General features: G+C 54.9%; 1 protein-coding gene across 1 annotated transcript in view; it reads right to left on the bottom strand.

The window, feature by feature from the left end:
* The window catches only part of LOC105810918 (germ cell-specific gene 1-like protein), a 28,135-nt gene extending 15,586 nt beyond the window's left edge, over nt 1-12,549 (bottom strand). The window contains exon 1 of the mRNA XM_012644967.1: nt 12,385-12,549. Coding sequence (XP_012500421.1) covers nt 12,385-12,524 — 140 coding nt within the window. The 5' untranslated portion in view covers nt 12,525-12,549. The remainder of the gene's footprint in view (nt 1-12,384) is intronic.
* Between the last annotated feature and the right edge of the window lie 3,200 nt (nt 12,550-15,749).

The following is a 15,749-nucleotide window of genomic DNA, read 5'->3' as shown; positions in this document are numbered from 1 at the left end:
TAGGGTCTTGCTCTGTTGTCCAGTGTAGAGTGCACTGGCATTGTTGTAGCTCACTGCAATCCTCACACTTCTGGGCTCAGCCTCCTGAGTAGCTGGGACTACAGGTGCATACCACCACACCCAGGTAATTTTTGAAAATTTTTTGGTAGAGATAGTGTCTTGCTATGTTGCTCAGGCTGGTCTTGAACTCCTGGCCTCAAGAGATCCTCCCACCTCAGCCTCTCAAAGTGCTGGGATTACAGGTGTGAGCCACCATGCCTGGCCTCAATACTCTATTGATAGACATTTAGGTGTTTACTCATTTTTTCACTCTTCCAAATAATGCATGTGGTGAGTTCCCCATCACCAGAGGCACTCAAGACTGGAGGATCACCGGTCATTAAGTGGTAACTGGATTCAAACATTGGATGGGCAGCCAGGCCAGGGAACTGAGCCCATCCTGAGCACCACCAGCCTGGCCACATCCAGCACCTCTGGGTCAACAGATGCCAGTCCTGCCAGGTTACGGGCGGCTTCCCACAGCCTCAACTTGGAGCCAATTCTTCGATCCACCCCCGGCTCCCAATTCTCCTGGTTCCTTGAGATTCGCCTTCCTCCAGGCCTCAAGCTGGGCACCTCCTTGGCCTCTGCTGGGAGCCTCAGCCCTGGGAAGTGGGGCCCAGGGAGCAAAACAGCTGGTGTCTAAGGAGAGAACCAGCCCGGCCTGGCACGATACCTTCCCTCCCTGCTCACCTAAACGTTGCTGCCCAGACCCCAGTGCAACAGCTAGATACCAAGTAACACCTGCGGCTAGTGAGCACCTGTGTGCTCCAGGCCTTGTGCTGGGCCTGGGGGCCGCAGGGATGACCCAGAGACGCCCCTGCCCCAGGAGCTCCTGCTTGTTTTACACAAATTATCATGGGTCACATGCTAAGTCTCAGGCTGGAAGAATGTTAAGGAGGTTGGCGAGACGAATAACTGTCTAGTCCAGGGGTTGGCGAACTTCTGTAAAGGTCCGTATGGTAAATATTTGAGGCTTTGCGAGTCATATGGTCTCTCTCGCAACTACTCAACCCTGCCCTGTCGTGTGAAAGCAGCCGCAGACGAGATGTAAACAGATGGCCGTCGTGTGTGTAGACATTCGTTTACAACAGCAGGTGGTGGGCACGATTCAGCTTGCGGAGGTGGCGTGGCCAAGCCCGGTGGTTCTCAACTCTGCTGCCCATCGATGTCGCTGGGGAGTTTTTAATTACCAGGGGATTGCAATGTGCAGCCAGGGCTGAGAACCACCGGTGTAGGTTCCAGCAGAGGCTTCCTCGGGGAGATGATGCCTGGGCCACCTCCCCAAGACCACGCAACACCTGCTTACTTCTCAGAGAGGGAGTGAGCTCCAAGCCTGGGTCTGCCTTTCTAGGAGGCTGTGTTGCCATTGTGGAAAGAGCTGGTTTCCTTGCACAAACAGCCCTCTCCACCAGATTCACCAGGGACAGCGCCGGATTGGCGGAATCTGCAGCATCTTGGCCGCCACGTGGGCACGGCTAACCCTGGGCAGTCATTCTGGGCAAGGGCTGACGACCCTTCCGCAGCTTCCTCAAGGGCCGAGTGCCCCCGGCAGCTGGGCTTCCCGGCAGGAAACACACAAAGGATAAGGGAGGCTTCAGGCACCAAGAGACCTCGGGCCCTGGAGTGGGGAGAAACCGGGTTGAGCTCAGCTCTGCTAGTAGCAGGCAGCACAGCCCTGTGCAACTCATCTGGCCACTCTGGGTCTCAGTTTTCTTGTGTGTGCAATGGGCGTAACAGTGGCGGCCACAGTCATGACAGTAACAGCCGCCACCAACGCCTCCTTGGTTGGAAGGACTAGAGCCCAGGACCTGGCACAGAGGAAGGGCTCAGGGCATGCTAACTACCACTATTTCTAAACTTGTTTACTAGTCCGTCTTCCCTAATACAGATTCAATTCAGAGAGGAGGATGGAGTTTATCTCATTCTCTGCTTGTAGCCTCAGGGTCCAGCACAGTGCTTAGTACAAAGTATCTCAAAAAATATAAGGAAGAAGGAAGGAAAGGAGCGAGGGACGGACACGAGGTAAAACAGTCTGAAGCTAAGAGCAGCCCAGGGCCAGCAGGGACGCTGAGCTCTGTGTTAAGAAAGGAACAACCGCAAATGACACTAGACGCAATTCCCTTTGATTTGAATGGTAATTTCCTGCAGGAAATATTATGTGTTTTCTAAAGACAGATTTGCTTCTGCTAAGAAAATGGTGGTGTATGATATTACCCACAAATCTAAGTAAGTGCCTTGAAGGGTTAACGGGGATGCTTGGAGTGAAACAGCGCTCAGAGCTGGCAGCAGATGGGACCCGGGCGCCCTGGGTGAATCACGTCCCCCTAGGGGGTGGGATGGTGGCTCCACTACTCACCAGCTATTTGTGTCTGGACAAGCCTTGATTTCCTCATCTGCTAAATGGGCACATAATGTACCTACCTCTTAAGGTTGTTATAAGGATCACATGAACTATTAAATGCAAAGCTCAGTCTATTTAGGGTCATACTTAGAACACTGTGTGGCACTTACTTTGACGATTGTCACATCATTACTGTTTCCATTGTCACCATCCTCACCTGTGGGACCCTTGTGGTCCTGTCACTCTGTGACTCCACCCTCAGCCCACCTCACAGTTCAAGAGGTGGAAGGGTACATTTAGTAACACATTACCCAGAGGCCCCTCGCCAAACACACCCCCCTTTCTTCCATCATTCAAGCTGTCGCTGTCATTGCCTCAAGAAAGGGACACTTTGAAAGGAGCAGAGTAAAGCCTTCAGAGTACCAAAAATCTCTGGGTTCGGGAGAGACAGGACCCACAGGAGGTCACAGCACCACACAGCACTTTCTGCCCCAGAAGAGACAGTCTCCCAAAGTAGGGACAAGGCGCGTCAGAGCAGAAGCTACGAGTGAGTTGATGCTGTGATGCCCAGAAAGTGAATGAGCCGCGGGGACAGGTGACAAGAACAGAGGTGCCTGCTCGGACATTAACAGCATCATCCCCATTTTACAGATGAGAAAACTGCAGCTAAGATAAAGGTATAACTTGCCCAAAGTTTAACAGCAGGCTGGTAAATGTTACCACCTGGCTCTCTGGCAGGAAAAAAAGCCCCGATTCAAAGTATCTGTGCAGCTCTGTGGGGCAGATACTCCCACATGGCTGATCTGAAGCTGCCCCATGACATCGCGAAGCCGGGAAAAGACCTGCACAAGGGGCTGTCATGAGCCGACCCGGGGGGCTCCACCCCCGCAGTTGGCTTGTGGCAGGGCTGGGATTCGAGCTCAGGTTTGTGGGTCCCTGGAGCACGACTGTGTTTCCACCGCACCCTGTGGACTCCCTGGCAAGCTGGGCTCTCGGTCAGACCCACCCTGGACAGGCCTACAATGTGCAGTCCTCGTGGAAAGCACGGCTGGGGACCACCCCTCGCTGGCTCTCCCAGAACTGCAGCAGAGGTGCCAACAGCTGTCTGGGGGTGACTGCACCATCCCACAGCCACTGTCCCAATAACCCACAACAGTCTGGAATATGACCAAGGCCAGGTGTTTGCTCTTTCTGAGACAAGAGAAGGATGCAGGCAGGTGACGGAGCTGGGAGGCTCTGAGGACACTGAGGGAAGGTTTTAGGGACTAGAACAGCCCGGCCTAATTCCAGGCTGGAATGTGGCCACGGCAGCCCGGGCATTGGCAGGGGCCTACCAGGCCTCATCTCTGCTGTGCTGGGGTGGCGTCAGGTGCCGGTGCCAGGTGCCCTGGGGCCTGCCCAGCCTCCCTGCCTCTGCTTCCCGCTCCCAGCATGTCCTCCACCCCTCATGGCCCAATCTGTGCCACCCTCAAAGCCAGCACTCTCTCCCTGCCCCCAGCTGGCTCTGTTTCCCAAACTCCAGCCACTGCCTGAATCGACAGCCTACATGCTGTGCTTCTCAAACCACCTGCAAAAAGGACTAGGTTTTCTTCCCCGCTTCATTTTCAATCTACCATGGACCAATTCTTTCATAGTCAATAAAAGCGAAACGGAAAAAGGCCAATGTGGATGTCTCAGCAATGTCGACTTGCTATGTGAGTTCCCATTCCACTCAGCCTCTGTCCTCATATTGCGAAGGATGTTTGCACATGGGCACTGGTCCAGGGACCACACTTTGAGTAGCACTGGTCTGCGGAACCCTTCTTTCTCCTCTGGCCTGTGCTGGTCACATCTCCCTCCCAACCCCACCACAGGGGCTGCACCTGCTCTGTCCCGCAGCCCCGCACTCCCCAAACTATAAGGTGCTCAGAGATCACCTGAGGAGACTGCGATTTAGCAGGTCTGGGGTGGGGCCTGGGGTTCTGCATTTCTAACACGCTCCCAGGGGAGCCCGCCTTTGGGCGTGTGAGGGGCTCTGCTCAGCCTGGTCTCCTGTCCCCTCCCCACAGTCCTGGTTATAAGTGGGCAAGATTAAGAGCCAGCTGTGGTGACAGTGGGCAAAAGAGCCTCTCGATGTCCCTCCGGCTGGCGACCTTGAGGAGAAAACGTGGGAGTTCAGGGAGTGGCCATTTCTTCCAGACGTTCCTCCCAGATGTTCCTCCCACCGTCTTTCAATTATTTTCCACTTCAAGGACCACCCCGTGCTTCTCCCCTCCCTCGTACCCTGGCGTTGGCAGTGATCTCGTCGTGTGAGCCACGCGAGGGCCCCACAATCTCTGCGGTGCCATCTCTGACTTCTGGGCACCGCGCTCCTCTCAGGAACAAACAGCAATCTCGAAGGCCACCCCCAACACAGAGTGGTGAAGCGCAAGGTGTTACAGAGAAGTATTCAAGCAGGGACGACAGATGGATAAAACGGAGCTGTGATCGATCACGTCTCAGAGGTTAAATATCCAGGAAACAGTCGCAGAGGACGAAAAACACATTGATTTTTAAACGAGCAATTTACAACGGAATGAAAAATGGAATTAAAAAGGAATTTTGGCAAATAAATGACCACAGACAGTAAATTAAGATTCCATAACATCATATCAAAAAGGCCATTCCAAGATAGATGAGAAATAAATGGGCTTTTTAAAAAAGATTCTTTTTTTTTTTCCTTTCCCATTTTTTGAGTAACATCATCGTGATACAAAACATTTGGAAAATAACAGAAGATAAAGCGATCCACAGTGCGATGCCTTAGCCCGATCCCTGTGTGCAGCTCACAGTCCGTTTCCCGTTTCTCCAATGCTGGGTTTTAAAAAGAGACCTCTAGGTATTGACACCTTGGGATGATTTTTACAATCACGTGGGTGGGAAATTATTACTTGGAAATATAAATAATCACCGGCATTAGTGGCGCCCCTGCCCCAAAGCCCCACGGCCACTTTCACCAGCCCCTAGGGGGTTCCTCCAGCCGCCAGGGCCCCACCCGCAGTGTAAACCCTCTAGGCGGGATGTGTCTAGCTCCTTCCACAGCCCAGGCTGGACACCAGGAGAGGGAACAGGTGAGCCAAGTCCCAGAGGTGGGGATACCTGAGGCCAGGAGGGGGAAGTTTTGGGGAGTCTCCAGAACAGAGAAGAGGAGGTCAGAGCTACGGAGGCAGGAGAATGGCCGGGCTGGGGAACTGCAGGGCTGAGGGGGTGCTGCATTCATGGGGAGGGGGCTGGGGGGTGCTGCGTGCACGGGGTACACCGTGAGGCTTAGAAGTTATGGCGAGGAATTGGGTCTTTGTCCTGGCGGCCGTGGGAAGCCACTCCAGTGTTTCAGGCAGAAAGTTGGGGTGGCGTTACCCTGACCGCATCGCCGTATTGAAGAGGCACTCCAGCCGCCACGGGAGACCAGCTTAGAGGGGGCAAAAGTGGGTGTGCAAAGACCAGCCAGGAGGCGGCTAGATTCGCCCCGGTGAGCCCTGTGCAGCTTTGCACGGACGTGGAGAATGCACTGGGCTTGTGGTGACAGGAGGGCCCTGGGGGTGGTGAAGACGGGGCGTCTGTCGGGACGTGCAGGTGTCCGGCTTGCACGAGCAGAGCCGCTCGCAGAGAGAGACCCGTAAGCTGAGCTGGGGTCAGGGGCGAGTGTCATGAAGGAGACTTGGACGTGTTGACATGAGGGGCCTTTGACAATCCGAAGTGGAACTGCCAAGGAGGCGACTGGGTGTGGCACTGGGCCGTGTGGTGGGGGGACTCTCAGAATGTCAGCGTCGTCGGCCACGTGGGCACGGAGGACGATGATTCCATGATCAACGTGGAGCAGAAGGGAGGCGGGGACGGTCGCCCTGTGAGCGGGAGGAGTGGCTCGTGGGGCGAGGAAAGAGCAAGCCTCGAGGTGGGCGTGCGCAGCGCCAGGCTGCTGGGGGCGGCTCCGTGGAGTGAGGGGGAGGAAGCCAGATAGGCGTGGGCTGCGGGGCGAATGGGGGTGACGAAGTGGAGACGAGCCCTTCAGAAAGACAGGAGAGAGGGAACACAGCCGGTGGGGCACGGGGTCGCCGCACCCATCCCCGCCGGAGCCGATCCTGAGATGTGTGCGGGGCCGGAGTGAGGTCTCCCCTCCCCCGTGTGGAGTGACTTATGTCCACGCTGTCCCCCCAGGCCCGGGGTCTGGTTGCTGTGGGTCAGCTCGGAGCCCGGTGAGGGCTGGCATCACGGACTGTGGCTGTGGGACGGTTTCTACTCCATCTCTTCTCTCTCAGGAGGTAAAATTATCCCAGGAATAGCCGAATAGCTGCCACCCCCAGCCCCCAACCTCAAGCACTGTGGGAGGATAGGAGAAATCTGAGACTCAGTCTCAGCTCCCGCTCGCACCTGACTCTCACATCACACCACAACACCCAGATCTTCCTAAATACACTTAGTTTCCTGGCCACTCCTGGCCCCTGCCTGTGCCTGAAACACCCTTCCTCACCCACCGCCAGTCTGCCCGGTGAATGCTTCATGGGTCTTGAAAAACTTGGCTCGAGGGTCTCTTCTGTGAAGGTTTTTCTATCCGATACCTCCCACCAGGGTGGGACTGACCCCTCCCGCCTGGAGCCACTTCCAGGAGTCTCTACCACAGTACCCACAGTGCTTTGCTGAGGGCACTAGATTGTGAGCAGGGGGCTGCAAACTCAAACGCCTCAGGCCATTGTCGCCTGCATGAACACAGGCCAGTGTGGCCAGATCTTTTTCATGAGAAGCCAAAAACCTCGATTTTTAATGTAAAATCTCCTGGTTTTTGTAACTCAGTCAAAATTTAAGAATTTTGAAACCACCATGGGGTCAAACGATGTATATCTTCAGACAGCATTCCCCAAGGGCTGCCAGTTTGCCGTGAGCTATATGCCCCCTTTTCAGGCAGGGAGTGTGTCTTATTTGCCCCGTACAGAGGGAAGGAGGTCTCTGAGGGGGGTGTAGGGAGAAGGAACCCCCCGCTTTGTGCCAGAAACTTCATTGCAGCATCTCACGTAACCCTCACAACAAAGCTTCGAGGTGGGCATTCATCTATTTTCCAGCCAGGAAACTGAAGCTCTGGGAGGTGAGTGACCTGCCCGGGGACTCGCAGCTAGTCAGTTGCAGAGTTGATTCCCACCCTGGTCTATTTCTTCATGCACGACACAAAGGCTAAATGCATGGCTACGGGCCAGGCTCTCAAACCGTGCCTGCAACAGAAATCGCTGCATAACTTTCTACTACACTTAACAATATGATTATTATTAATTAATGCCATAGTTTATTGAGCCCCTGTGGTTCTAGGTGCTAGGGACAGAGAAAGCCAAGCGCTCTGCTCTCGTGGAGTGCAGTGCACGTAGGAAGGGTACGGACATAAACAAGTAATTTCAGAGAGTCCCAGTGCCACAGAGACAGGTGTAGGGGCCCAGGGACGAGGCTGTCCCCAGAGCTGGGGCTGCCCTCAGGGAGCTCCAGGGCCTTGTCAACCACAGGCTGCCACTTCCTGAGTGGGGCGGGACGTTTGCTCAGGGCGGCCGAATTCCCTCTGGAGTCTAATGCAACAGGTCTCATTTTCTTGCACACACTGTTAAACCAGATCTGAACGTTAAGCATTCAAGAAAGCCCAATCTGCAAATATTTACCTTTCGTTCGGCAGCTTCCGACCCTCCCTTTGGGAGGCCCAATTAAGACACCCTCCTTGGGGACGGCGGGCAGGGTGATGCTGATCCGGGATGTTCCTCAGAGCTGGGACAGGCGAGGCTGCTCTCAGGCAAGGGGGGTACAGGCTTTTCCTGCCCCCTGAAACTGACATAGGTGCATACTGGCCCTGCCACGTGAGCACATGCACACACGCGTGCACACACACCTTTCTTCCACACACCACTGTATTTGAAAGGCCCTAAAAACCATTCAGAATCTGCCCAACTGGTCCTTAGACCTGTGATCGTCTCTTGCAGAGAACTATCTACGAGGAGCTGGGTCGGGGTGGGGGTGGGAAAGGGACAGTCCAAGCCTTGTCTGGCCATCAGCCCCCACAGGGCACCACCTTGACCCCAGTCCCCAGGAGGACAGCGTGAAAGGCCAGGATGAAGTGGGCTCTACAAAGGCCTCTCCTGCAGAGAGGAACGGCAGGGCATCAGGGAGACTGCGCACCCCGTCCCAGGGTGTGCGTTACCCCAGACCCCCACTCTGCACCTTGCCTGCCCCTCACAAGGTGAGCTCTTCCTCTGTGGGACTCCCCTCCCCTATGTGCCAGGTCCCACTTCAGTGCCCAGCACAGCTGCCGATCAGGCCTGAGAAGATGCACAGCACGGGGATTGACTGTGTGGCCTGGGTTCAAATCCTAGCTCCAGCACTCACCAGCTGTGTGACCTTGGGCAAGTCACTTTCCCTCTCTGTGCCTCGATTTTGTGTCTATAAAATGGGGATGACAATAACACCTACACCTCATAGAGGTGTTGGGGACATTAACTGAGTCACATCTAAGTCATTTAGAGGAGGGCCTGATTCAGGTCAAGCTATAATTATTAGCAGTACCTCTTGGTCACTGCCAAGCTCATGCTTCACTCTGAGGTCCAGCATTAGGAGCAGAAGGGACAGGAACTGTCACACACACAAAGCCCTCCACGTGCCAGGCACTGTGCCCAGCATGTCACATAGGTGATCAAATTTCAGCCTTCCCTAGACATGGAGAACTTTGGACGTTCCCATCATGGGTCAGAAGAAACAAGCCCAGAGGGGCTCACTGCCTTGCCCCAAGTCACACAGCAGCAAAAGGACAGAAACTGGAAAACTCACTCCAAACCCCTGCTCTTCCCACCGCACCCTCTGTCCCCCAAGGAGGAGGACACATTGGCAGGTGGGGCCATGGATCTCCTTCTCTTGTGTCCCTGGCTGTGGTTTCAGGGACGCCAGCCACTGCGGGATTTCAGCCCCGCTTTGGACCCCCTGCTCAACCCCCGGCAAATCTGTGCAGAGATCTGCGTGCTCTGAGCTCCTTGTAGGGAGGCACAAAAAGAAAAAAAAAAAGCAAAAGAAATAGAACAGCGCAGCTAAGCTGCAATGCTCTCCTCAGAGGGAAAGGGAAACAACGTCCGATGAACCTCCACACAACGTTCAGGTCATGAATGTGTCAAGCGGTATTCTCCACACATGCCGCCGAGCATCCATCCTGGGCCTGAGCTGCTGGGGACCATTGGAACCGGGGCATCAGCGAACAGCAGCTTCCTGCTGATGGCGTTCGGAGAGGTCCTGTCCTCTGCCTCAGCAGAACGAGGTGCGTTTTACCCTCCGATGCCCCAGGAGGCCGATCTCCCCTCACCGAGATGATGACTGACTGCAGCGTTAATGGGGCAGTTTCAGCCATCAGGCTGTTTATGTGCCTGCTCTGAACGCTTACCGAGTGCCTGCTCTGGGCCCCGTGCCACGCTGGGCACTGCACCTTCCACAGCCCGGGGCGAGTCGAGGCGTGCACCAGGTTAGCCTGACCTCCCTGGCCACCGCTGCCCGGCCTGGCGCTGAACACCTGACTTACGCCGGGCAGTCACATCCTCTCTCCCGGGGCTCTGGCGTGGAGGTGCTGGCACTCGGCATCCGCGAGATGGCGGTGGGGCTGGCACTGAAAGGGCATGAGGGAGCCAGGGCTGAGGCCTCCAAAGGGAGGGAAGAATCCAGCTGGTCACCAGAAAACCCTGTATGGGCACTTATAAATGTCCAGCCCAATGCTGGGGGCTCAGGAAACGGCAGGGGACAAAACAGCAAAGACCTTCGACCACAGAGCTCACAGCCTGCAAACCAGCAAGCAGAGAAGCAAGAAAACACTGGCGGGGGGTGTCAGGTGCTACCAAAAATAGCAGCAGGATAAAGCGTGACCAGGCCAGGGTATATGGGGTGTGCACGTTTAGATGAGGTGACCAGGGAAGGCCTCACGGGAGCATTCCAGGCAGGGGCACAACACGGACAGATGCCCTGTGGTGGGGCTGAGCACGGAGTGTCAAGGGATGGAAAAGAGGTTCATGTGGCAGAGGAAAGAGAGGGCTCTGTGACAGAGAGGGTGCCGTGTGGCCCCGCCATGGCCCCCATGCTCCTCCTCTGCTGTCACCGGCCCCAAGGTCCTTTCAATTCCATGCCACGGAAAGGCATCACTGCATGTCTCATTCGGCTCCCCCAGAAATAGACCCAGTGACAAGGATTTGGGGACAGGTAGTTTACTGGGGAGGAGGAGCCAGGACACACGGGGAGTGGAGAGGGGAAGGGAGGAGCCAGTACAGGGTGTGTTGACAGGCAGGTCCCTGCTGAGGGTACCTGGGACCCAGTCCCGCTGGGGACCTCTGAGAGGCGCTGCAGAGCACACCCCAGCGCTGTCTCACCTAGGGGCGGGAAGCTGGGGTCTTTGTCCACCAACACCCACCAGCTCCCTCTTGCGGAAGACAAAGCACACGGGGCAGAGAGAGCAGGAGGAGGCCCCCAGTCTGCACACGAACCACCAGCACTGAGCACATCTGTCCAGGGCACCACAGCACCTGCTTGGACTCCGGGCGGCTGCCTGGGTGTGATCCCAGCTCTGCTTCTTCTGTCTGGGTGGCCTGATCCCTGGGGACACTGCCAGCTCTGTTTTCAGTCTTGGAGACAGCCACACAGACCTAGGGCCCGACTCCACCTCCATCACTGTGCAAGCTTCAGTAAGTGGCTTAATTTCTCTGAGCCTCAGTTTTCCTCATCTGTAAATGGGGCTAACATACTAATTGCATAGGGGGGTCCTGAGGATGAAATTAAATGCCTGGGGCTCAGGGCCTGGCACACAACTCGTGCTCCATAAATAGCAGTTGTGATGGTTGACTCTGGCCTAGGGCTGCTGTTGTCTCTCCTCTCTCAAGAGGAAATTGTCATTGATCATTCTTGGGCCCTACAGGTACAGGGGACCAGGTAGGATGGGCTAGGGTGTGGCCAAGATGTGAATCAGAACAGCCCGGGCCCCATGTCTGCTACCACCAACTGCGGCAGGCCCGGGAGGCAGATGCAGGTCAGAGAGTGGCACGGCTGTGGTTATGTGGGGTCTGCTGCACCCACGGCACAGGGATGCAGGATGGACGAAGGGGGACCACGCCCCTCACAGCCCAGAAGAGACTGGAGCTGCTACCAGGGGGTAGGTTGGTGCTAGACCAGGGAGCGGCTCTGGGTGGAGCTGGGAGAAGAGCAGGGGGAGGCGAGGTGGATACAGCGGGAACACTGAGCTCACTCTCTGCAGGGAGGGCTCAGAAACCCCAGATTTCAGGGCACTGAGGCTTCGAGTGGCTTTATCAGAAGAAGAGGTCTGGGAGGAGTTCTGCCTAAGGATAACTCCAGCTTCCAAAATCCATCCAGTCAGCCATCTGCCTATCTGCCTTTCTACTCATCTTCCTTTCCCTTCCTCCCTCCTTTCCTCCATCCATTAATCTATCCACCTAATTATCAACCCACCCAACCATCCATCCATCCATCCACCTACCTATCCACTCACCTATCCATCCATCCACCATTTATTGCCACCTGTTCCCAGCTGGACTCTGAAGACTCATGTGACCACATGTAGTCCCCGCCCCTGAGGAGCCACCTCCTCTAGCAGCCATCACCAATCCCGCAGTGGGTCCTCTTTTTGCTCAGTGCCGTGACACAGCCCCAGAAGGAAACCTCACTTCAGCCTTTTTATCGTGATTCTGAGAAGCACGAGGCCTAATGGCAAACACTCAAACCTTCTGAGTTTCTCATGCTCTGATCACGTAAGCCCAAGGCAACCTCATGCCCCAGAAAACATTAAAATGTCCCAGAAATTCCAACCCGGTGGGGTCCAAACTCTGCCTCGCTCGGCCTGTCCCTCCTGCCCCACAGCCTCCCAGAACACCTCTGTCAGACCACTCATTCCACTTCTAGACTAGGGGCCCTGTGGCCACTGAGGCCAGGCCCTGCACTTCGGATTGCCAGTGGTGGCAAGAGGTGACCCCGTGTGCACTGACCTCTCCCGGAAGTACTTGATGGCCTCAGGGTCTATGAAGGTCGGCTCCTCTCGGTAGCCCTGCTCAAAGACCTTGCGCTTGTGCCGGAACTCAATGACCGTCTTGGTGTAGGAGTTGAGCGTGGTGACAGAGGCTGCCATGCAGCAGGTAAAGGAGCCCCACGCCAGGCTGCCGAGAGATCAGGAGAGAGATGCCACGGTGAGGGTGGGCCAGGGACAGGGAATACCCCCATCCACCAAACATTCATGCATCCCTGCCCGGCTGCCTCCTCTGGGCAAGACACGAGCAGGTGCTGCCGTAGAGAACAGACGTGGTCCCCGCCCCACTCACAGGCTGGTCTGGGGACAGAATGGTCTGTACATTGCGACAGTGATAAGACAGAGGTCATGACGGGGTGGCACAAGGACAGCACATCATGCCGTCCAAGGGGGCTGGCGACAGGGAAGGTTACCCAGAGCACAGCAGTGCTCGTGCTGAGTCTGGTAGGATCGCTGGGAGCTGGCCCGGGGACAGGGCCTTCCAGGAGAGGGGACCAGTGTGTGCCAAGGCACAGAGCCGTGTGACAGCAGGGAGCCTTCCACAGACTGTCGGAGGCTTGGGGTACTGGAGTGAGGATGCCTGAGATTAGTCGGAGTTGATGACGGAGAAGAAGATGAGGACTTCTTTTCCATGAGCGCTAGATCACCTTTCTTCACACGTGCCCTGGGCAAGATGCTTACTTGGCCTCACGTTGCTCATGTCCACTTTAATGGACATACCAGTAGCATGACCCCAAGGGTTGTTTCAAGGGTTAAAGACGATCCATTGACATCTTAGCAGTGTCCGGCACGTGGCAGGCACTCAAGAAACGCGCGCCGTCATTACTACCGTTCCTAGCAACGTTCTTCCCATCTGTTTCTACAGGGCTTGGTTTGCAAGCTCTCCCTGTGACAGGTGACGTCATAACGACCTGCCTGGCTCTCTCCTCCGCACCTTTCTGTCTCCACAGCCGGGGCTTGGCTGCCCTCACCTGGTGTGTGCTGAGCCCAGCCTGGTGCTGGAGAATGCAGCCTAGCCACATCTGGAAAGACGGGAAAGGTGGGCGTGGATCGAGTGGTTCCAGTTCCAGGAATGGCCTCTGGCCCCATTCCCCTGACCGAGACCGCGCAGACCGCGCATTCACACTTAGTCCCAGGAGTGGGGTGCCTTCCTGGCTCTGGTGACACCTGGCCTGTTTTCTGGGTCCCAGTTTTCCATCTCTGCCCTGGTGACTGGTTTCCCCCAAATCAAGGACTCAATTTTGCTGTTCCAACCCTGCCCTGTCTGAGCACTCCGGGCCTCCCCTGCTCCTGGCTCATGCAGCTGGTCTCTGAACATCACCCCCGCCTCGCATCCCCCATGGTCAGTGCAGCCCACCGCTCTTCCCCTTGTCAGCCTCCGAGCACCCCAGGGGAAGCAAGGGAAAATCCGAGGATTCAGCCTTTCCCAAAGGGATCCACGATAATCACGTATTTCCCTTAACACCTAACCCATTAATAGATTCTCCTGATATTTTCGTGATGAGGAGCTAATTTAGATCTTCCAGAAGCCCTGAGTGTCTGCAATGGACAGTTTTGGGGTGTCAGCCTGGCCCCTCCGAGAACTTCTCCGTTCACCAAAGGGTCCAGTAGGTGACCCACTCCCTGTTCAAAGACGACTGGACATGGGCTGAACATCTGGCCAGAGCTGGTCCCATCAGGTACTCTCCGGAGCAGGGAAGCTGGAGATTCTAGTTCAATCTGGGATGTCTCTTTGAACCAGCAGGGTGGAAACTCAGAACTTGAGGATGGAGAAAGCAGAAGCAGGCTTTCCCCGGCATTCTGCGAGTACGTTGGTTTTGCCCGGCCCGCATCCATTCTTCCTTCCGGGGACAGCACCCTGATTCTGCTAAGGAATCACCCACCCTTCCTCGCAGACCATGTGGGCTGGCCCCGCCCCACCCTCTCCTGGTGAGCACATGACCTCGGCCTGGCCAACGAGAGTGCTGCTTCCCTCCGGCCACAGTAATTGGTTCAGGCACAGGCATGTGACCCAAGTCAGACCCGTGACACTCCCTCCCCAGGACTTTGGCTGAAGCTATTGGGAAGCAGAGCTCCTCTTTCTTCTGGGGTGCTAAGCCAGTGGGATCTGAGCCAGCAGTTGATGGGGACCCTCTTGCCACCACCCGGCCTGAGGATGAAGCTGACCCAGAAGAAAGCAGAGCCTTGAAAAGGAGCCAGATCCCCGAGCTAAAGCCATTATCCTTGGACTCTTCAATCACGGGAGCCCAAATTCCTTTTATTAAAAAAAACTGTTTTCCCCTTAAGTCAATTTGGATTGGGTTTCTGTCATTGGCAGCAAAAGTTCTTATACAATTACTTTTTATACATTATCTTCTTTTGCATAAGTTAGTTGAAGTGAATTTCTTCTAGTCTACACAGCCAGAGATTTTAACCATGGCCAAGGTTGACTCTCCACCCCGATGGCCCAGGCAGGGCATGTCACCCCCTCCTCCATGGGCGGTCCCTGTCCACCATCTCTGAGAAGCCCCCTCCCCATCACTCTGTCACCTGTCCTTGTTGAATTTCATCACAGCCTTCATCTGATCGCACCCTGTAATTCTCCTGTATCTTTTCTCCCCTTTCATTTATGTACCCTTTGTTTTGAAATTAAAATTTTCATATTGAGATAATTATAGATTCACAGTGTAGCTGTGAGAAGTAATACAGAGAAAGATCCTGTGGACACTTTAGCCGGTCGTCCCCAGTGATAACATCTTGCAAAACTAGTGTCGTAAAGTAACACAGTATCACAAGGATACTGACATGGGCACAGTCAACACACAGACCGCTGTGTTTTGCCCGGTGGCCACTTTATAGCCACACCCACTTCCCTCCCGACCTCCCCCAACTCCTGGCAACCACGAATCTTTTCTTCATTTCTATAATCTTACCACTTCAAGAATTTTATATAAATAAAATCATACAGTATGTATGTTTGGGATTGGCTTTTTCCTCTCAGTATAATTCTGTAGAGAATCATCAAAGTTGTGTGTATAGACAGTTTGCTCCTTTATACTGAACAGTACTCCTGCCAGCAATGTACAAGCGTCACCAGCTTTCGATGTTGTCGCTTTTTTTTTTATTTTAGCTATTCTGATAAAGGTGTAGTAGTATCTCATTGCAGCCCTACTCTGCATCTCCCTAACAGTTACTGGAGTTGAACAAGCTTGTGTTTGTTTCTTTGCTATCTGCATATCCTCTTGTGCAAAATGTCTGTGGGTGTTTTTTGCCCACTTTCTAACCGGATTGTTTTCCTGTTGTTTACTGTTGAGTTTTGAGAGCTCCTTATGTACCCTAGAGATTAGC

This window comes from Propithecus coquereli, unplaced genomic scaffold (genome assembly GCF_000956105.1).
Source record: "Propithecus coquereli isolate 6110/MARCELLA unplaced genomic scaffold, Pcoq_1.0 Scaffold223, whole genome shotgun sequence".
NCBI lineage: Eukaryota > Metazoa > Chordata > Mammalia > Primates > Indriidae > Propithecus > Propithecus coquereli.
Note: the sequence above shows the minus strand (reverse complement) of the source record. Positions and strands in the feature narration are given on the sequence as shown.